Source organism: Phaenicophaeus curvirostris, chromosome 2, assembly GCF_032191515.1.
Source record: "Phaenicophaeus curvirostris isolate KB17595 chromosome 2, BPBGC_Pcur_1.0, whole genome shotgun sequence".
Taxonomy (NCBI): Eukaryota; Metazoa; Chordata; class Aves; order Cuculiformes; family Cuculidae; genus Phaenicophaeus; species Phaenicophaeus curvirostris.
In genome coordinates this window covers 96890795-96914223 of record NC_091393.1, presented here as the reverse complement: position 1 = coordinate 96914223, position 23429 = coordinate 96890795, and the positions used below count along the sequence as shown (strand labels likewise).

Genomic DNA, 23429 nt, shown 5'->3' with positions numbered 1-23429 from the left:
GGGTCCAAGGGCAGCTCTGCAGAGGCCTGCAGTGATGTGGGTGCTGACCTGCTGCCCTCAGTGGGAATGGGAAGCTTGTCAAGAGAGATGGTGACATTTTTGTATTGCATTTCAAGCAGTTCTGCCCCCATGGAGGTGCTGCAGCAGATAGTTTTTTTCTCCTCTGCTGTTTGGAGCACTTTGATCCACAAAAAAAACCCTCCCTGGTTTCCTTTTCCTTCCTACCACCCACCAACACTTCTGGGTACATTTAGTTCACATGTTGTCATGGCACATGTTACATTTCATTTTATAATTTCTTACTATGTCTGCAGCAGTAAGAGATGTCAGGGAACCTTCTAATCTGGTTCTGATTGCCGCAGAGGTGAGAATGTGCCTATAGTCCCATTACAGGTCCTGCTGAATAAGTACTTGCAAGTATTTCACAATGACACTTTAGCATCACCATTTAAACCCTTCTTTGAGAATCTGCATTTAAAGCATAGGCTAGCTGATAAATCATACCTTTCAGCACTGTCATTATGAACAGCTGAACACTAGTGTTTTTTTCTATAAATTTTCATAGACCTTTACAGAAAGATGCCTGGTCTCCTGCAGCTACTGCCATGTTTGTGGAAGGCAGGTCAGAGACTGTAGCAGAATTTAGGTCTTACTTCCTTATGTTCCTTGACTTCTGCTGCTGTTGGTGTTTGTGGTGCAGCTCAGGATGAGCTTGGTTCAAGTTGGTTCAAGTGACCTTCCAGTACTTGAAAGGAGCCTACAAGAAAGCTGGGGAGGGACTATTCCTAAAAGCTTGTGGTGATAGGACAAGGGGGAACGGATATAAGCTGGAGAAGGGCAGAATTAGACTAGACATAAGGAAGAATTTCTTCACCATGACAGTGGTGAGACACGGATAGGTTGCCAAGGGAAGCTGTGGATGTCCAATCCCTGGAGGTGTTCAAGGCCAGGTTGGATGGGGCCTTGTGTAACCTGTTCTAATGGGATGTCTCTGCCCATGGCAGAGGGGTTGGAACTAGGTGATCTTTGAGGTCCCTTCCAACCCTAAAGATTCTATGATCTATGATTCTATGATTCTAAGTCTTGTACCTCAGACTGCTGCCTATGCAATGCAGTGCATGATTTCTTCAGCAATAAGTGCCACCAGACTTGCTTTAGAAGCTATGTTTATACTGCCGGGCAGGTAAACAAGGTTTTTGAGGAGCAGAGGAGCAGGAAAACACATTTTTTATGTCAGCAGCAAAAAGTAGTGACACCATACCACAACACATATGAAGATGTCAGGAATAGTCTCTATATCATTTTCTATATAACCCAGTCTCTCCTAAACGATTACCTCCTTGCCATTGACAAAGGCTTTTTGTATTCTGAACATTAAGTTCTCTGTATTGCAGTGAAATCAGAGGGCTGTGTGGTGGGTTTTTGGAGGAAGAATTGGAGGAGATAGTTACTGTTTGCTTTTGGTTTGCGGGGGAGGAGGGAGATTGTTTTTCCACTTGCAGTAGTCAAAACCTGATTTCTCCAGCAGTTATTCCGAGCAGGTGTTCCCAGCTCACCAGACTGCTGCCGGCATATGCATTAATAAATTCCTTTCCTGAAGTTATTTACACTGTTAATAAATTAAACTGAAAAGCAGCACACACCCCAGTAAGCCACGTGTGGCATATACTCTCAGAGCATTTCAATAAAACAGCATTGACCAAAAAAAAAAAAATCCTGAATAAAAAAAGTGTGACTAAGCGGGTTGTGTGTCCCTGTTTGAAAGAAGAAGGTGCCACTTTACCAGTCATAATAGTTGCAACAGGTTAGATGCTACACCTGCATTAGAACTCACTAATGAAAAAAAAACCCTAACACAATATCAAAGGAAAATCCTCAGTGATATGAGAAGGTAGTCCTGAAGCTCAGGCTCGTCAGCTCAAGTGGCCTTCGGCCTTTATGTTTGTGCCTGAAGACAAGCTGAGATGCAAATGATGCATCAGCACTTTGGCGCTACACAAGGGAATGAGTTCTTTTTTTTTTCTGAGTCAAAGTTTTCAAGCTTCATGAGGCTGTCACAGATGTGTTGAGTTTTTTGCCTCCCCAGGTACGGGAAAGGCACCACTTGCTCTTTTTCCAGCAGCTCCATGGGACTGCAGGTGCCTGGACTGTGACAGGATCACATAATAAACTCTGTGAAACACTACAGCTGGAGGAAATACTTAACAAGAAAATATAAAAACACAGTCTTTTGAGTTGGTTGCAGTCTGCTCAAAAGCTTGCTGGCCTTTGTAAATACCTTAGTTGTGTAGGTGAAGGACAAATAACACCTCTAGTATCTTCTAGAAAGGTTATCCCCCAAATCTTTGATGGAATTTCAAATTTTATTCTGAGAAGATATGCAGTAAGAGCTTATTTCAAAGACAGAGAACTAGTCTTTGGATCCAAAAAGAAAGGGCTGCTAAGCTTATCTGCATTTAAAGAGTGTAAGTGAACAAGATGTGGAATAGGTTATTTAACAGGTATCCAGCCCTTCCTCTGGGAATACTGCACACTCAGTCACCTGACATTTACTAGTAGGGACTACGAGTCAATGGTAAAGGCAACACAAACCCACAGTAGGGATCATTGGTAGAAGGCAAAACTTTTATTAAATGAACCTGTGTTACACATTAACATTTGCAGCTGCCTGAGAGATAGGGAATCGTATGGCAGCAGGAGCAGTAGAGGCATACGCAAATTTGTCCCAGATACTGTGGAAAGCCAGGCAGTTCTGTAATAATAATTACTTTTAACTTGTCCTAATCAAGAAAATCAGTTGTATAGGATGTGCCTATTACTTGTTGCCCTGGAGCATTCTAACAGTCATTGCACCAAAGGAGAGCCTACATCAGACAGAATTGCCATCAAGGTATCAATCTGTTCCATACCAAACAGCAAAAATCTCACTACTGTATCATCCGGTCAGGAAAAAGAAAAACAGTCATTTAATAACTATGCCAGACACATTGACTATCAAGGGGTTGTGTGTCACTTAAGAGCCTTTGTCACCTGGTTTCTTCTTGCTTGTTTTCTCTATCATTGTCTCCACTATCATTGCTGTCTCCTCATACGTCTGTATTCTGTCATCTGAAAACTTCTCAATTGACTCCACCACCTCCACCTTCTCATAACTCATGGAGCCAGGCAAGCCTGTTTCCCTGAACAGAAGGCCCTGCTTATCTTCTCGTTCATATTCTTCTCGAAGGACTCCTGGCTCTGTCGGGCTTATCAGACCAGGGGAAGGAACTCTCTCAGGCTCAGAGATGTCTGGATACCTTGTGATTTGCTCAATTTTTCCTCTTGCTTTTTTGTCCCATTCAAGCACGTATTCTTTCTCTTCTTTCTGTTTATCTTGGAGTTCATACTCTTCCCTCCTTTCACAGATATCCCTTTTCTCTTTTTCTGATGGTTCAGCAGGTTCTGGCAGCTCTGGAATCGGCTCCACTTCACCTCCGTTCATCACCTTCCCATTGCTGTTGGAAACCGTGATCCCTGCCCCAGATGGAATAGAGGGGGCCAAGATACAAGGTTCTTCATAGCGTTCCTCCCCTGTTACCAGCACATAACGCCCTTTGGGTTGGGCTTCAGGTTTAGCCTCTGGTCTCTTGTAGACTCTTATTTTCTCCCTCACAATGTTACACAATTTATCAAAGGCTTTACTTATCTTGGCTCCATCAGGTACGTCCTCTGGACCCATTTCTTTTTCATCAAGTTCTAATCCTTCCTGCTCAGGCTCACGTGTGACTGAGCCTTCGTGCCTAAACTCCAGCTGATCTTGGTCAAAACCTTCCAGAGTTCTTTCGTACATTCTTTCAGGTGAGAGACCATCAGTTATGTCTTTAGACATCAGCTCCTTTTTCCTGGCAATTTTCTTTGTCAAAGCTTTTTGTCTGGCCTTTACACTGGCAATGTCTTGCATGGCCTGGGTGATATCTAGGGAAAAATTGAAACGAAACAAACAAACAGTCCTAAACACAGTCACTGCAAATGCATTTCTCCCTCACTGCTACATGTGGAGAGCTGAATGCAGCAGTAAACATGAGCATAGCTTCCGTCAACATATTAAGCAGCTTCTTCTCTAGCATCGGTCCATTGGCCAAATAGCCATTTTTCACCTGAGGTCACCACTGCCATCCAAAATGTGAGGACAGGACAACTGCATGCAAGAGAGGCAGTTGCACAAAATGTTCACCTCTCAGGATTGCATTAATGCTCAGCAGGAGAGTTCAGTCAGGCTCAGCACCTTCCTCCCAGGCATGGTGACAGGGTTTGGCACTGTTAAACAGACAAGAAACCTCAGCTCCTAAGGCAGAGACAGAAGCCAGGTGCCTAAAGTTAGAGGCACAGCCTGGAAGTGCGACTAAGTGGAAACAGCTTACCTGGCTTTTACAATTTCTGCTCGGGTGTAGGGAGCCCTTAAAAAACCCTATTTAAAACTAACCCACTGAATGCAGGGTTGCTGGGTTAGTAATCGAAGGAAAGGTGAGTGTTGTCATGCGCTCTCCCAGTGCTTCTGAAGATGGGCTTATTAGGGGAATGTCTCACCTTGGTGTCCCAGGTGGGCTAAGAGTGAGCCAGGCACTTCCTATCATGGTAATTTTGGATAATGGCAGATGCAGGGAGCATGAGCAGCCAGTGGGCACAGAGCTAAGCATTCACCCAGCCAGTGGTACGGTGCTGAGGGGAAACACTTTGGCATCCCTTGAATACTGATGATGGACTCTAGACCTGCACAGAGGGAAGCGCTGCCTGCAGGCTGTGTTTCTGATCTCCTGGGCAGTCAGTAACCACAGAGCCCACGACAGCCCAGCAGCAGGAGCGTGGGCAGTCTACTGATTTCCATGGCATGAACAGCTAGAGCAGAGGAGAGAGGTGCTGGCACTGGGAATTATGGGAATGAGGGGATACAGATAACAATATGCTTTCCCGCAGGCAGCTGTTTGGTCCCAGGTCCAGTAATGCACATAAAATGACCTGTTCACCTTGCAGGTGTGATTAGAGATAGGCCAAATTCTCAGCAGGTATAAAACAACACTTTGCAGGACAGAAGTTATTTACAGCTGCTGAGGATTTGGCCTCAGGTATTATGGACCTATTCCATATAAAACTGCTACTCTTCACAGAACAGTTAGGAAAACTACAGCTGCACTCAAAAAAGACTCTCAATTGACAGTTTATTTCTGTTCTAAGGGCAGTTTGTTGTTAGTAAAACATAGTAAGCCTTGGGTTTAAGCTATAATAGGTCAATCAATACGTTAGTACCTACAGCATCATTCTATAAACCAACTCCCCACTTTGTTAAGAGCAGCCTCACTATTTTAAGCTTGGCCATTTCCTTGACACCAGCCTTACAAACATCCTAATTCTAAAAAGCAATGATAAAATATGGAGGAAACACCATTCAGAGGATACCAGGCTATAGCACATAAAAAAGCCCAAAAAACTGCCCTCTGCCTCCCTACAACACTCAGCATGTCCTGATTATCTTTGCACGTCACTAAAGTGCGGGCCAATGACTTGCAACAACTTAGCACAAAACACCCAGCTCTTTCCACAATGTCAGGTGCCTTCTGACTTTGCTCTATTGATTAGTTTAAATTATAAATTGTAAAAATAAGCAAAGAAACTCGATTTCTTGTATTTTTGGCCTCTGACAGCTTGTCCCAAAGCCAGCTGAAGTAAACTGAAACAGCTGCCTTTACTTAACAAGCCTGGAGTCGGGCTGTCACGGCTGGTGTTCGTGTGGGAGACAAAAGGAAAATCATCTTAAAATAACAGTGATGCTGCTCTTGACAGACACAGGAAGACATGTCACAGGTTTACCTCTTCCCCTCGAAGCTTGAGGCTGGACAGGTCTATAGATCTGCGTGAAGAGTGTGACTGGCGTTCCTGCTATAGCAGAGTTTAACCTGCCGGAGAAGACGCGCATTGGTCAGACCTCTCCCCTTCATTTCCATCAAAAGCAAGTGAAATTGTGTGAAATGGAGCATGGATGTTAAAGAAATGCATTTCTCTATGGTGGGGAGTCAAAGAGAATGATGGGAGTCTATTTCTTGTCAGGGGAAAAGCAACACAGCCACATCACCTTCACAGGAGTAAGGCTGGTTTCCACCAGCAGGAGACGTGGGATGCTCCGTAAGGTAAAGTACACCAGTAATTAAAGCAACAGGTTTGTAATTTAGCACAGGACTGCAAAAGGATGGGGAGATTTTTTGATGGGAAAATAGTCAATCCATGCCTAGCGTAAGCCAACAAGAGCTGTAAATGCTGGCTGGTAAAATATGAAATTTGGTAGCCATTACAATGTTATCTGAATATGCCTGACTTCAGAAGGGCAAGAAGAAAACTGAGCAGTCTTCCTTGGAAAATATTTGAGAAGTCAAAGATATTAAGGGTTAAAAATTAAAACCGAGAGGCTGGCCTATATGCAAAGCAGTTACTATATCTGTGGCCTTTCCACTCTGCTCTGCCAGAACTTGAGATATTTTAGTCTCTAGGAAGAATATATACACTGTGTAGATGTAGATATACATTTTTTATTTTTTGTGTGTAGTGAGAGTTACCCTGCTTGTATACTCCTATCCAGAATGCAGTGTCCAAAATGAGACGTTGAAAATTGATGAAATAACTGCTCCCCACACATAATACTGATTCTTAGTGAGTGTCCTTCCCCTGCATCTTCTGGACAACCCAGAGCAGCAGTTTGTGTGCTCAGGCTTCTGGCCCTGCTGCATCTGCCTGCACAGGGGGCACTGGGTGCTGCTGTGAAAACCCAGCTCCTTTTCTCGTCTGAGGCTGATGGTCGACATTAGAGGGAGCCAGTGCTCCTCTGTAGGTTTAAACACAACTCAAATTCCTGCAAATTTCTTGTAGTCTACACTTTTTTCCTTCTTGCCTGAAAAATTGGTTTTCTGGGTTGAGTGCTTTGGCCTGTCTGAGCCCTGTGAGATCAACCTCCCTGTAACACCCCAGCAAACTTCGCTAACACCTATACTGTGGAAAGGGTGTTAAAATTGCTTCTGTACACTTCTGATCTCTCTGCACTGGTGTCGGGACAGTACATGGAAAGGGGACTGTATGGCAAGGAGAAATTTAAAATGGCTCTGACCCTTTCCTTGGAAGAGGCCTGACCAGATGTTTCTATTTAGATTCCTGTCCCTGGAAATCTACCAGTGAAAGGTGTGAAATGGCCATAGCCTTGGGTAGATCAAATGCCTTTAAAGATACAATTTTGAAAGGAGATAAAAGAGATCACTGGCCCCTTTGGGAGAGTCCAGAAATCTAGCCTTACCGGCTCTCCTCATTCTCGATGATACGCTTGTACCGTTCCAGCTCATTCTCCAGGGACTGCTGGTAGATCACTAGCTGGCGGCAGTCGGTTGTGTACTTCTCCAAGGTCTTCTCAGCCTCCTCAATTCCCTTCCTAAGGTTTTCAATCTGCTCATTGTAAAGCTGAATTTCATCATCATAACTCTCCTGCGTGTTTTTAATCGCTTGCTCCAGCATGGTTGTCTGGTAAACAAAATTAGTGGGTGAAATAAGCAGCTCTGAAGCATTCAGCATCTCTGTATTTCAGGGTAATTAAAGGCAAGACATGTTTTATTATGATGTGTGAGGCTGCACTGCTGAAACACAGCAGCAGTTGTTTTTTCTATTCAAAATCAATGTTTCCCCCCTCCCTTCCTTAGCTATCCCAAGACTTCTGTTCCACAATAAGCCTGACGAGATCAGCATGAACAGGGGTAACAGCTGTGTGATATTTCCTTCCCCAGGCATGTGAGGCTGGCTAGTGTCTCAATGGGTGGCCCACAGCTCACCATGGAATGCCTCAACACAGCAGGTAGTGTCTTCTGAGGAAAGCAAAAGTGCTTAATTTGGAAAACATGCCCAGGGAAAACATGTTTTTCCTTCTCTTTGGTCCACAGACCAATAACCGTGAGTTAAGGAAGGGTCTTTTTTTAAACAAAAAGCTTCCTTTTGAAATCAGTTCCTCAGCTTTTTTACTTTAGCGGTAAAAATAACTGCTGTGCAGTAAGTCTTCAGTCATTTCAGTATGCATCAACCAGGAGGCGGCGATGAGTCCCTTGCAAAAACGAGGAGTGGGAGTTATAGGGGGATATTTGGCAGTGTAATTCTGCCCTCACTTTCTTCTGCCACTTTTTGCTATTTATGCTGTTTCCTTTATCACTTGGCATTTCTTTTTCCCTTTTTCAAACAGTTTTTAAAGAGATGCACTCACAAAAAGATAATGGGGTGAAAACTTACTAATGGATTCTTTAATATTTGATTTATTTCTCTATGTTACAGGCAAGATTTTCAAAAATCTTCTCAGAACCTAAATTTAGGAGCTAAATCCCTTGGTATTAGTTTGGTTATATTGCAGTGTACCCAGGGACCAAGACCCCACAGACCCCTTTAGTGTCCAGTGCTGATAAGGTGGACTCAATAACCTCTTGTTGACATGGTTATTAAGTCCAGAAATAGAAAAGCAAAGGGGTTCCAGGTCACCTCAGTCATCAGCTCCAGCTTTCACAAGTAATCATGTCATCAGCCTCCATTCATAAATTTATTTCATTCTTTTAATCTCAAGGCGTGAGAATGGATGTAATAGTAAACTTTAAATGGGACATGAAGGCTTCATTTTGAAAGCAGCACAATTATTTCCTCTCTCCAACTGCCAGCAAAAGGTTAATTTTCTCCTCTTTTTTTCTGTATTGATTCATTATCTCACTTGTCACTATAATGATTCTTGCCCTTCCTAGAGTACATCTGTCCTTTCCATCAAAGCATCAGACAAGAAAGAGACCAAGGAAAAGACCTGGGAGTAGCACTGTCCCTGAGTGCCCTAGTGAGAGAAGTTACACTCAAGAAGTTAAGAGCTGCTGCTCTGACTGTACAGAAGAGTCCAAAATCCCACCAAAAGGTGGTTTATGGCAGTATAGCTCTCCACTCACACCAGACGGAGAACTCAAGGCACGAATGAAGCTGTATTTGGGGAGCATAAGGTGGTCATTCTCCATTCCTATGCACTAAGAAACATTTATTCAGCTGCATGGAGCTAGATGTACTATTGGCAGGTATCCAGGTCTGTTTTCTATTCACTGTAACCTTTAGCTGCTCCTCCATCTCCTGCCATCCTCATCACTGCAATGCATGCTCACTTGGAGACATTGGCTGTAGGGTGAAGGTTGATTTACAGCAGGTTTGGCTGGGAAATGGGGGGGGAGCAGCAAGTGAAAGTCTCAGACAGTCATTTTCTGCAAATTGGGAATTGGAAAAAAAAGGTGGTTTTGGTGCTAAACCAAAGCTTTGCCCAAGTCTGTCTGGTCCTTCTCACAGCAACCTCAGCATTGGATGTGTCACTGATAGGAAGGGCTGGGCAAAGCCCTAAAGTTCTCCCATCATTTTTCATGCAGCCAATTTCCAACCTTTGTTCAGCAAGCAAGCAAGACCAGCCGTGTGACTTTTCAATCTATGACATCCTGCTGACTGTCTTGCAGGAATTCAGTTACAAAGTGGAAACCTTCTCCCTTTACCCCAACAGGCTAGAACAGCTTCATTGTGGCTATGATACCTACAGGCCTCCCTGGTCATCTAAACCTAATGATTTGGACCACTAGAGAAAGGGACTAAAACAGCTGGGAAAAAAGTGTGGAAAATAAAATGAAAGCATGTCTCCAAGTCTCCACGTCAATCAAATTCACAAGACCCTGTGCCTGTAAAAAGAGCAAAGGTCATGAGCATTATAGTTGTGTTTATGGCTAGTTATGGCAATACCTCTGTCTGCAGTTTGTATTTCTGTGCCTGTAGCTGGCAGAGGATGCTCTTGTATTCCTCCAACTGGCTCTGCAGAACAGGGATCCTTCTCTCTGCTATCAGTTTTTCCTGGTTGGAAGAAAACATTTGTACAGAAAAATGTTTCACTCTTTTTAGAAGAACCCAAAGTAATTCTACTACTTGAATTAAACTGTAAAGACAAATAGAAAATGACAAAAGACAAATAAAAAGATGGGTATTGAAACTCAAGCAAACCCCCTGTGGCATAACTTTAAGAATAAAAATGTGTCAGATGGCAGGACTGCAGGAGTACAGCCAGAGTTAGATGCTGTAGATTAAGCTGTCCATATCTTCTTCCAATTAATAAACATTCTTGGCATAGCCACTCATATCAGTAGGAATCACAAGTTTTCATCTAGTCTGTAGCAATTTATTTGATTTACAACTTTTCACACCATCTCACCCCTTCAGGACAAGATTTACTCTCTCTGTAAGTATTTATATATCGTGCCATTTCCTCCTCAGGTAGGAAGCACAACTACTTCAACTACTTTCGACCTACTCATTTTGGGGGCTAATGCATGGACTGGAGTACACCTGACTAATGCAATCTCTCTTCTCCTGATCAATTCAGCTTTCCAAAGCTACAGTTAGCTTTTTCTCTTATTCAGAATTCAGTACTTACCCATAGCTGTTGCAGTTTTCACCTAACCTTGGAGTGTGAGTTAGAGAATCTCATGTGCTTGAGGTGTAAACATCGTCTCTTTCTTACTTACAGCAGCATGTATTTACCAACAGCAGTAGTTACCTCACAGATGCCAGTGGTTATAGGGGACACGCGAGGGGTTGTCTGGATGATCTGCTGCAAAACGCTGACATAGGTCTGGATTTCCATAAGGTTCTGTGGTGAAGTAAAGAATATTTTCATTAGAAAATGCCATAGCAATTTTCACCCTTCAGTGTGCTCCACTTCTGAGGTTTAGATATTTACTTCTTTCAGCATGTAAAAGTCCAGTTCAGTTCATGTTCAGACTTGGTTTCAGAATATGGTTTTAGACCTGATTTTTCGTGCATGTATGCTAAGAGTTTCATCATGCTGAGGGTATATTACAGTCATTTGGCTAAGTGACATTAGAATTCACTGTTTTAATTAAAGGTTTTGTGATTTGTGAAGTCATGGGAGATTATCAAAATGAGGACAACAAATACCTTTGCATGTGTCCAAAAAAAGGGAGCCGCCTCTTTCAAAAGCAGCAAAGATTGGACAGTGGCCTGATACCAAGCCTTACAGCTCTCCCAAGAAAGAGAAGAGGGCTGCATATCTTGGTTGGCTGCAGTGTAATCATGCCACCACAGGCTTATTTCTGCTGATTAGCTGGAATGTTCTGGCCCAGAAAATTTGGAATCCCCATTTGATGAAAGCCATAGATCCTTAGCATGAAATAGAATACAGCCTGACCGACATGTTGAGTTGAATTATGGTAACAGGTCAACAAACTCAAGACATTGCAACATTGGACCTTGAGGGATTCAATATGGATATTGCAGCCACCCAGCTGTTGGGCTTGACCTCCACAGCACAGCTTTTCTGCTCACTGAATGTACATAGTGTTATATTTACCCACCAAAACACAGTGTTGGCTTTAATTTGCCACTGAACTGATCACAGGAAAGGGCAAATCTTCAAACACATCTCTAGGAGGAAGATCTAAAGGAGATGGCAAATTCAACCTGATACCTTCTTGTATCTGTCCTTTGTGGCATTTATGTCATCCTGCAGGAATTGGGACTCTATCTGCAGCTCCAGATTGCACAGCAGTGCTTCATCAGCTTCCTGCAATGCAGAGACACATGGCATGGTCAGTACGTATGGCTGGTGTGGCAGAAACCCAGCAATCACTTAGCAATAATGTGAGTCTTTTTACGTGCATAACAGCCAGCATGGAGAATTGAAGTGTACCAGGAGAAATAGAAGTATTATAAAATCAGAGAAAAATAGGCACCTTATTCATCATGTTCTCCTATTGTACATGCTGCTTTTCCACACAAATATAATTTATGATATCGTTTGACACTGGCATTGTCAAAATATGTTTACCATATGCTTTATGAATGCTGGGAACCACGTAATAGACGCTATGAAATACCAGTCTTTGATGCTAAAACCTTGCAATGGGGCAGACTAAGGCATTGATTTCTCTGATTTATCCCTTATAAAAAAAAAATCCAAAACAGGATGATTTTCACTCCTTTTGATGTGTTCTGAAATATCACAAATGTTTATTAGATTTGGAGACATTTCTGGAAATAAAAATGAAAGATGAGTAAATCCAGAAAAAAAGTAAGTTTGATGCAAAAGTTTCTAACATCTTGGTGGTTTTGAGGATGAAAGTTTATAATGTCAAATTACTTCAGGGGAAAAAACATAGGACTATCAATTGTGATCTCAAAGTGCATAGGTATGAGTGGCACTGGTATCTAAATCCAGTGAAATCTTTATTTTTGTTCAAAGGTCTAATTTAGATACTTTCTAGATTAGAAAGAACAAGAACTTGGATATAGAACGATTGCTATTGAACTTAGCAACATGTAAGTGTGAGGGGAAGAGCTTTATTCTTCTATGCTTGCCTACTTGGTCAGGTTTATCATTAACTAATACTGTAAAACATTGGCTTTGAGAAAGTATCTTGAAAGATGTCAACTGAATTTTCCTTGCAACTGTACGAAACTGGTAAGTTCCTCCATCAGTTTGTCATTTGTCTCAAGAAAGTCTTGATTTCTGCATTTAACTCAAAGTATAAGAAAAAAACTCCAATTTTAAAGCTGTCCCTTTTAAATTACCTATGTGCCATTCCCAGCTATAAATATGTTTCACTCTGTGGATCATGGGCTGCAAATAAAAGAATGAAATCTATGGATGCAGCATATGACTGGTAGAAGGAGATTTTTCTTTTTGCACGTGCACAGCATGTGCTATTCCAAAAATGTGTAGATGTTAGCTGTCTCATTATGTGGCTGAGCCTCCCAGCCAGAGACCTCTCCAGAAGTCTCTCTGCTTTGTGGGACAGCAGCTGATGCAGACACATCCAGACCAGCACATTCAGAGCCAGTCATCAGGAATGCCGACTGCTTTTCTGCGCTCCTCTGCCTTCCTATTGAAAGGAAGATCAACAGGACAATGGTCATGTTGGGAGATTTTGGGAGGGAGCCAAAAAAAGTCCCCAGGCAACTAGATAATACCAATAAGCAAATATTTCTGCCTGTAATAAGCAAAAGCATCATTTGGCTTTCCAAATGTTCCTTTAAAGGGGAGAAATAATTTAGCATTTATTCCCTGCTTTCAAACAGACCAGCTGCATTGCTGCTGTAGATCAGAACAATGCAGTGCCTACACATTTTCTTCCGAACTTTGCAGTATTTGCTTTTTCAATTTTTTTTTTCCAAAAGAAACCCATTTTGCTTTAGGTGGTGATTCCTGAATATTGATCCATGTGCTGATGCAGTATTTTCATTTACCATGATAAGAAATCCCTTAGATCTCATCAGAACCACTGTTCACTGATTTTCCAAACTGATTCTCTATCTGTCCAAAAGGGTTTCAGGCTACGTCTTGGGCACCATACAGAAAATAAGCTGTGTTCTCTCCAGCATTTTGTGCCCCATTGCAAGGAGCTCCTGCAGCCAAGGGCAGCCCAGAAGCAGCCTGGGATAAAAACAGCCCCTGTAGCTCACTCTGCTTGTGGCTGTCAAATCAATTTGCTTTTCTTTAGCTGCAGATTGTCTCAGAGGAACCATGAAGACAGGCACACTGGCTCCAGCTACCCCTTACAAAGTATTTGCCTCCACAAATATTTTTTGAGAGCTTCCAGAATGTTCAAGATCCCTGCTAACACACTGGAAAATAGCCCTGATGCAGGATATCTAGACCTCATTGAAGACGGAAATGCTAAAACAATTTTTTTTTTAATAAAATGTGTATCATTGATACAGCAGTGTTCAAACAGAACAGCTTTTGCCATTTGTAGTAGAGGAAATAAAAAAAAATCTCAATTTAATTCACCCATAACTCTTTCCCAATACAGAAGATAAAGGATAAGCTGTGAAAAATATAACTGGGGAAAGACACCATACAACTTTCCTCACTCAGATGAAAGCTAGTAGCAAGAGAGGATGAATCAGACTCTCTCAGCTTCACACACCTGGTTTGGAAACTTCCTAAATATGTTAGTAAATGTTTATCTTTTATCCGAGCATTATTATTATTATTGTTATTGGTATTGTTATTATTTTTGTTGTTGTTATCATTGTTGTTGTTGTTGTTATTATTATTATTCCTATACGTGCAAGTGGAACAAAGGAGATGCATTTCAATGGTTCATCCTTCTGCAAGCCGCATATTAATAATAATAATTTTCTTTCTATAGTACTGGTGCAAGGAAGTGAAGCTCAATGCAAACAATCCTCGTGTTTTAATGTGAAAGGAACAAATCGGGGGGTAGTGGCTTCACTTTTATTTGAAAACCTAATGCAAAGCTGAGAGTCTGTCCTGGGAAGGGCTGATCATGTCCTACAAGTAGCTTTGAGTCCCCTTAGACCTCAAGACATGGACATAATCAGCATGTTCTCTTGCTGTTATATAAGTTCTAAATATACTTTAATACACTGGCTGTATATAAAAAAAAAAAAAAAAGAGGAAGAAGGTATTTAGCAAAAAACAAGTTTTCTCCAGTCATATTCCAGACTCTTATATATGTGTATAAGCTGCACTAATAACTGGGCTTTTCCTACCTCTGTGCGTAAACTCTAATTCACTCAGAGAGAAATTGTCTTCCAAGTTAAAAAAAAAAAGGTGTGTTAAAAGAGTTGAGAAGAGTTTTTAAAGGCATCTGAATACGTTCCAGATCTTCAGCAAGTGTGAATTTACAAAGTTTGCATTGGATGTGGAAGAAGTAACATGTATGTCAGCTCAAGGTCCCAAAATGACTGCAGAAGCCATTTGCTGATGCTCTAAAAGGAGTGTTTTGCAGTAGATCCTCCTAGTCCTTGGTCTTACTGAAAAATTAATGAAGTCCTGAGCACAGCTAAGGCTGTGGGCTGTGGACAGCATGTGCTACATGACCAAAATCAGCAGGACCATACGAAGCAGGGCGCTACACAGTGCATACACACATGCCGAGGATAAGCCATCTGCAAAAGGGAGGGGGATGAAGGGGAAGAACTTTTCATCAGTGCATAATAACTAGAAATGTCTTGCTCTAACATTTTAACTTCCCACTGATTCTTCAAAACAGCTTGTTGCAGTAAATCAAACCAAAGAAAAAATATTATAAAGAGCTTTTCTTTTCCATTTTTCCAGGCTTACCTTATTAAGGCGTTCAAGGGTTTCTTTTAGCTTCTGCTGATATTCCCGTTCATTCCTATACCTGCAAGCAGAACAAATGATATTAATTTCAATGGTTCACCATTCTGCAAGCTACATTTTTGTCTGCATTATCATATATACACTAAAACAGAATACGAATCTTGAAAGGGCCTAAAAGTTTTATTTATGCATTAACATTAATTTTATTTTCTCTCAGGTTCTGAGAGTAATTCCAGAATTGATGAACTTTTTGTCCTCAACATATGTAGAAAAAACAATGCAGTGTCACATATTTGTCATCACTTTTTCATAGAAAACCCAAGAACAGATTATTTACAGTAAAAATATACTCAATTGGCCTTGGACTACAGTGACAGCCATTCTTCAGTGGTTACTATGTGAATATTTGCTGCACTGTCACATTAGCATTTCATTATACTGTATTTGATTTTCTGTTCTACCTGATGTTGTTCAGTAAGCATTTTCATGACAGATGCATTAAACACAAAGGTTGCAATTTCACATATTGACTATGTATGAATAATGTGATACTAGGATGCTTTGATGGATCAAATGTCCTCTTTGGTAGAAATTCATATTGGTCAAAATCACATACTTGAGTCTTGGTAAAGACTGCATTTAGCCAACTATTCTTACGCATTTATAAAATGTCCACATGCACATAATGTGCATGGTCCTGCACCGAGTGAACAATGGATATACATTATGCTTATCTTCTATTTGAGGAAATGACACATGTTCTTTAAGAATTAGGGCTCTGTATTTGTAGGCTAGGTAGACTTGTCTTCTAGAAAAATCTCTTAGCTGCAGAATATAAGGCTTCGGGGGTTTTTTATTGTAGTTTATTCTTTCCCCTAAATAAACTGTACATAAAATATTAAATAGTAGGTATGGTTTAATGACATCTCAGTATAAAGTTAAACAACAACCAAACAGAAACCAGCCAGAAACATCGTAAAACACAAGGCAACGAGGCTTTGCCATCAGTACTGAACAAGTGACTCCTCAAACACCAGTATTGTCAGTGCCAAAGTACATAAACACAATCTATTCCTGTTTATTCCTTTGCTTTCCCTAAAATAATAGAGATACAGTGATACAAAAAGCTGACATTTTCTTACTTTCTACAAGAAATCCTCATGGTGAGTGATAAATCAGCTCTGGCGGTGAATGCTTTTCATGTGCTGTACAATCACTGGGCATCAACACAAGTATGAATATGGCTGTAATTCAGAATTGAACATAGACCCTAGCTTGTCTTCTGAAATTCTCCGTTTAGCCCAGAGATGCTGGTAGCATCTAAATTATATGCTCTAGTCAATCAGGAATGTGTCAGTTCCTGGACTGAATACATCAAGGATCAAGTTATAATGGTCATTTCAGCCCCAGTTCTTTCTTTTTATCTCCTTAAGGATAAACAGACAACGTTGTTCTCATCTCTTTCAACATGTTTTGGAAAGCTGAAGGGAAGGGGTCACTCATGAACTGACCAGGACCACAAAGGAAGAACTTGGCAGAACAGAGAAATTGACTCAACTTGATGTTCAGGTTCCCCAACTTTCCCTTCTTTGGAAATCCCATAACATTAGGGGGTTGTTCGCTGGTCTGTTTTCAATTCTTACCATAAACAACAGATAACCAAGTGAAAATTATGATGTTTTGTTTCATTATCATCACTAAAAATTGCTGGGCCTCCTCAGCTGAAGCATCATTTACTGACAAAATGAAAACAATGCCTTTTTGCCAAATTATATTGACACTAGCTTCACTTCCAAGGATACAACCAAGAATACTCAGCTTCAAAAGCAAGACTGCTTTTGTTTCTATTGTTTATTAAGTAGCCTACCTCCAAGGAGTTTTCTATCCATCTTATAAAATTTTTGTGTGCAGGTCACGATAAACACTTTGCTAGCTCACATATTTTCTGACAACTGAATATGAATTAATCAGATTGTGGCAGCTTGTGAAATTAAATATACAGCTACAATACAAGGAGAGATTTACACTCCTGATAATATACAAACATCCAACATAGTCAGTGTCTAAAACTCAGCCCTAATGTTATTGATACTTGCTCAAATCTGCCAAGCTACTAGATCCTTACTCAAAAATTCAGTGACTGAAATATTCAGCTACATTTTCCTTCACTCTCAAATAACTCAAATACCTGCCATGTCACACAGCCATAAACACACCTTGCAGCCTTGAGAGAGTTAGTATTGTGTGATTATCCTTTGAAGGAGGATTGCTTTTAAGTCATGTTCAATCTACTCCAGAATCTCAGTACAAAAGGGCTAAAGACTTCTTAGAAATGCTTCTGAGACTTCAAGAAGCCTCTGTGTCTGCTGAAATTTATCTGTGTAAGTTCAGTAGCTGGCAAATCACAGTCCTGTTATGGTTCAATTTGTTTTCCATGTTCAAGTAATTAGCTGATGTACTGAAAAGAGGTCAAGCTTTTCTTATATGGCTGTTGGTCAGGAAAAAAAACCATCTCAGAACCACAAGACTCATTTGCTTCTTTTTTTAAAAAAAGCCCCCCTTGCCTAGTCAAGTGGCTTTAGGGGTGCAACAAACATTTTTAGATTGTTTAGAAAAATAGGTTATTACTTGTCTTTCACATAGTAATGGAGTGGGGGACACTGCAGGACTGAAACAAAGCAGCTCAGAGTTTTAAATGTTCCTATTACCTCACCTCTCTCAGGCTAGCAGCTCTCTGTTGGGGCACTAACAGATTTACAGGTTGTTAAGCCCCTTGAGCCTAGCTGCAGTGGAAGCACTGACCTGGTGAGAGCATCAAGCACGCAGGGGGGAAGCCTACTTGTAGGCTTGTATCTCACCTGGGAAGCATGGCTCCAACAGCACTGTAATTCTCTTTTCCCATCCCCAGCTGACAGACAGGCTGTGCTTGCTTTTATAAGATGGGGCCAGGGCAAGGCACTTCTTTTTTTTTCAGACCTTGCCCCTGCTGCAGTGAAAGGGCCTCCAAAGAGAAAACAGTCACAATACATCCTCAGGATACTCAATGGCCAGATACTCAATTTGCTGTCAAGCTGGTGCTTTTAACATACAGAGAAATGCTGCGTTTCTGTTGAACCCTACTGAACTCTTCCAGAAATATATGAAACCTCTTGGCTTGCCACAAGCCAAGGCCAAACTTTTCAACTAAATTTTCTGATTTTCAGTTTCCCTGAGACACTGTGCCAGCCTTTTCTTAATAGAAACGGCAGTAATTTGTGTGCCAAAGAGCACAAACTGTAGAACACTGGTGCTTCAATGATGATGGACAGACCAATAATGCTTGTGTTTTATACCCTGAACGCAAGGATGAGCCTCGTGAGGGTTACACTGCTGAGTTACGAACACATTGCTACCTGTGTTATAAAGAAGCTGCGATTGAGCTGCTGACACCTATCAGGGAAGGCTTTGACAGTCTGTGGAGGGGGTGGAGAGCAGGCAGAACCTCCTCATCTGTAGCTGCAAAGCTCTCCCTATCACCAGGGAAGCAGAAGCAGGGCAGAGACAACACCTGCAGTCAGGGACTGAAGAAGGCTTTGCTAACGGAGTCCCTACTGCTCTCCATATTCCAGCTCTTGTGTTTTCCTACTTGCTTTTGTTTACTCTCGCAGGTGGCGTGTCTCCACTGTGGCCCCAAGGGGTGTTAACTCATCTAAGCATCACCACACAGTGCAGCTTGGAACACACTGTGCCAGTTTCTGTCTCTGGCAGCTTCTATATTGCATGTAAACCCCACAAGATTGGCAGTGAATGAATATGAAATGCAACAATTGATTAGCAAGACTTTTAATTTCTGAAGTTAATTAATTCTGCTCAGCCAAGGGTACCAAAATCTGGGTTTCAACATCTTTCCTGATATCATGGAGAGCACAATACAGTCCTTTCCCATAGCCAGATGCAACATTGCTGTAATAATGCTGCTCAATAAAATAAGCATAATTACCCTTTCTATGAGATGCATCCAAACAATTCTAAGTGATGTGGTCTTTTTTAACTTCAAGAGAAAGAATTCTCCACTGGTACGGAGCCTGAATTATTCATGTTAATGTGAAAAGCTATGAATGTGACTACAGGGGATTTAAAAATAAATCTTAATGTAAGATCTACTTTTCAATGGTTCATGCACATTAATCCATACAGACCTGGTAGTTCCATGCCCTACCATGTTTAAATACAGCTTTAAAATGTCTCCTTATATAAATGCAGCTTTAAAAGGTTTTCTTATAGATACAAATCTATTTCACAAGTTGTGAACAAGAATAAAAGAAAGGGTTCTAAGAGCTGACGTTCTTTGCATTAGTGAAGGACACAAACATCAGTCAATTAATTGGTACACAGTGATCCACTTTTAAGAGATTTTGTGCATTCTAGTGTGCCAAATGTAGATGCTTTATGTTTCAAACTGAAGAAAGAAACTCAAATGTTGGTAGTGCAGTGAGAGCACTGCCTGCTCCAAATGAGCACAGACCTGGGTAGGAGAACAGGTCTTGAGCACATTCTGGTTCCAGCAGCATGGCAAGGTCCTAACATGGCACAGAAGGTTATTCCATTTTGCTTAGAGATATTTATTTCTAAGTTTAAGTGGAAATCATAGTCATCAGGATGGTTTTGAGCTAGAAACAAGGTGAGAGGGCGGAGTACATGTTGTCAGAGCACTGGTTTTGTTTTAATGCCTGCAAGACAAAACCCAATCAAATTTTTTGACACCGAAATGTTTTCATAGCTGTCTTCAGGTTGAATTCAGCAGCTCCCAAGAGGGAAAAAAACCAACAAAATTAACAGCTTGATGTAAACTGAAGGCAATTTGGTTAAAAAGCAGCCACTGCCCTTCCATTGTAATGACCCTATGTATCTTCAATTTTTAAAGTACAAAGTTGTTGTCTTGGATATAGTGAAAATTTATTTTTTATTTTTGTTTATGGCTGCTGAATGAGCATCCCAGGGCTACAACAAGGCACCATCCCTTTTTTCTAAAAGTCACTGACTACCCCTATGACAGATCCTAAACCTCACCTTCAAAAACCACCGTCCCTTCTCTGGGTGTTATACCCCTCAGGATTTTCCACGTCCTGTATTCTTCCCCACATATTTACAGCTTGAATAAAGACACTCTAACAAAAAGTAAATTATCCATGTCAGGTTGCTAATCCTGCTGTTGGGGAACTATACAGCCAGTTAATCCAAAAACTGCTTAAGTGGACACAGCATTCCATTAAAATGTATGCAAATTAATTTTTATCTGGATGTTTTGCCTAAATTTTTCTTGCAAGTTGTTGAAATCAGAGGGGGAATTGTGTGTTTTACTGCATGGATTCTTCGCCTGCCTGGAATACTCCAGACAGAGATAATATACTTCTACCCATAGCACTGCATGTTTCTATACAGTTTGCACATATTTTTAATTAATATGCAGCTGGACATTTAAGTACTGAGTTTAGTCCAGATCTCACGGACACTATGTAATAAAAACATATGAACAGGTATCAGAGGCAACAGCTGAATTATAGCATTGGCTTACAGCTGAATTTCCTGATCATAAATATTGGAATGTAAAAGTGCCTAATCAGGTGCTTATTACTTGCTGGCATGGAGTCACAGCATCATGGCCTCTGACCATTTCCAGCATTAAAGCCTCGTTGCACCAGGATGGGTTATTTTCTGCTGTCACGTAGGAAAGAGAGATCAGGGCTTGGCATTCCTATAGCTGTGCTGTAGTTCACAGTCCCCATGGGCTATTCATGTGGCACTCTGCTGGATTCAGTTGGAAATGATATTATTTATTTATTTATTTAGCTAGCTCATTTTCTTGATTCAAATCTCAGGGTGGCCCCAGGAATATCTGTGGCAGCATGGCAGATCAGATGGTGTGTGCAGGGCTGGGGAAGATAGGATAAGGGTGCTTTAGGACTGTATGGTTGCTGAGAGCGATACATCATTGGACCATGGCCTAAAGATGCAGATGGCCTTGACATCAATTATCTCGCATCTGTTTTCTGGCTCTTTCTAGCTGAGAAATTATTGAAGACAGGGAAGGAAAATATCATCAGTCTTAAAACTTTCTAGTCCAGAGGAGGGGAAAATCAGTGGATGATCAGACTGAAAATCATGTGGTTTGGGATAGATCAGACAAAAAAAGTCTGTGATGGAAACAAGAGATGAATTCTTGAGGGAAATCTTGCATTTCTGCAGCACCAAGACAGTGCTTCAGATGATTCACTTTCTGCCTTATTAAAAGTTTATTCTAAGTGAAAGCATGTTATATGGAGTCTACACCTTCTCCTTTGATGGGGAGAATGAAAAGCTCCTCTTCAGCAGCCTCCATGCTGCTGTCAAATTTTCCTGGGTGAACTAGGTAGATAGTTATTTAGGGGGAAAAAACTCTGACCAATAAGTAACAGGCAGCCAAGATCCTTCTCTCCTGTGAGTTGTCTTTCTATGAGCAACACTCACCAAATCTTGTTGTGTAATTAAGTAACACGGCCAAAGCTGCTTATTGCTGAAAGGAAGGGACTAGGTGTTTCTGGAGGTACTCGTATGCCTCAGACCCCAAGATTCCTGCTTTTTGATTTATGGTGCCACTGAGGTTAAAGAGGTGAAATTGGGAAGTCTATTCTTACAGCTATTGCTTTAGCAGCATGAGATGGAAATAGCGAGATGTAAGGAAGAAGAGGAGGGCAATTAGGCAAATTTCAAATACCAGGAAAGGAATAATTTCATCTCACATCTGTAGTGGCTGGCACAGACTGCCCTAGGGGCCTCACAATGCCTATAACTAAGAGATTCTCAGAGATGCTCCACACATTTCAGGACATGTTTTGTGTCATGTAGCTCTGTGCTGCTTAGACACAAGACTTGCTCTGAGCCGTTTGTTTTTTATTTGGGTAATTCCTTCTTTGCAGCTCAAAGCACAATTCTCCTAAAGCTAATGAGCAATAGCAACTGATGTGTGCCAAAATGGGGACCTGCTATCATGGAACAGGCAGGGTAATTGTCTTTCTAGTAGCAGTGAGACCACCAAATGCAAAGCTGAAGATCCCTAAGACCTGGCACGATACTTTTCACCATGGGCTTACATACCATCCCTAGCTACAAGTTTAATGCACATGAGAGGCATCACCCATGCATGAGAAGCAGCCACCAAACCTGTCCTTACTACAAAGATTAGCTCTGGACACAATACCACCTATCTTCCTCCATTAGAAAGTCTTACTTGTTGCGGTACTCATCAAACATGCGCTGGGCATCCTTCTCCTCACGCTCCAGCTTGGCTCGGTCGGACGCCAACTCCCGCATTCGCTGACGGTTGAACTCGATCTGCCCGGCAAAAGCTTCGTCTAAGCCCACCAGCTCATCCATGCGCTGGAAGGTGTCTAGCTGCTTGCGCAGGATGGTGTTGCGCTGCTCCAGCACGCGTGCCCGGTTGATATAGCTGGCAAAGCGCTCGTTGAGCTCCTGCAGATTTTCCAGGCCCCGGGCTTGAGCCAAACTATCAAATTCGGGGGAGCCTCGCAGTTCATCGTAGGCATCTGACCTCTCGTACTTCTCCTTGCGCACCTCGCGGAGGAAGCTGCTCCTGTACATGGCTTCGGGGGGGCTGTGCGGTGCCGGGGTCCCCTCTTGCGTGCCTGCCTGTCTCTCCAGTTTGGATCTGAATGATGTCTGGGGGGTTTGGGGAGGGAGAACTGAACATAATCACCCCCCCAGATGATTAGGACTTGTCTCCAGGGCAGTGTGTGGCACTGAAGGCATCATCTGCAGCAGTGAACTAAATAAATATCAATGGCCCCGCCTTGGGGCTGCCTGTCCTGGCGTCAGCAGTTCAGAGGAGCAGCGGGTATGGGGGAGGTGGGGGGTCTTTTCTTTTTGAGTGTCGCAATTGTGTACAGCCAGAATAAAAGAGAGCAACATCCAGCTCTCGCTCGGTGGATTAAAGTGTTATCCATAGACAACAAAACAAGTGCTTTGCAGTTTTGGAGGCTGAGCTCAAATCCTTTCGTGGTAGTGCTGGGGGGAGAGCTTTGTCCCATGCTGTTATCCCCAGGGCTGTGCACAGAGGCCTTCTGCTGAGCCAGGAATTTGGTGTGAGTGGATAGCACAGCTTGATTTTTGTTATTTGAGAGTTTTGCAATGGTTTAGGATGATGGGATGGTGCGTAAAAGTCAATATAACTCCTATCCCAAGTATAACATTTGGGTATTAAGTTCTCTCTTCATACTTCTTCATGTCAGCATTT

At 41.8% G+C, this 23429-nt stretch overlaps 1 protein-coding gene across 1 annotated transcript; it reads right to left on the bottom strand.

Moving 5' to 3' along the window:
* Window positions 1-2651: 2651 nt before the first annotated feature.
* Window positions 2652-22810, bottom strand: BFSP1 (beaded filament structural protein 1). Its single transcript, XM_069851032.1, has 8 exons — window positions 22407-22810; window positions 15161-15221; window positions 11537-11632; window positions 10607-10699; window positions 9799-9906; window positions 7313-7533; window positions 5845-5930; window positions 2652-3954 (listed from the first exon to the last, which is right to left on the bottom strand). Exons 1-8 carry the CDS (start codon window positions 22775-22777, stop codon window positions 3014-3016), a joined length of 1977 nt encoding a protein of 658 aa, XP_069707133.1. The 5' UTR covers window positions 22778-22810; the 3' UTR covers window positions 2652-3013.
* Window positions 22811-23429: the final 619 nt, after the last annotated feature.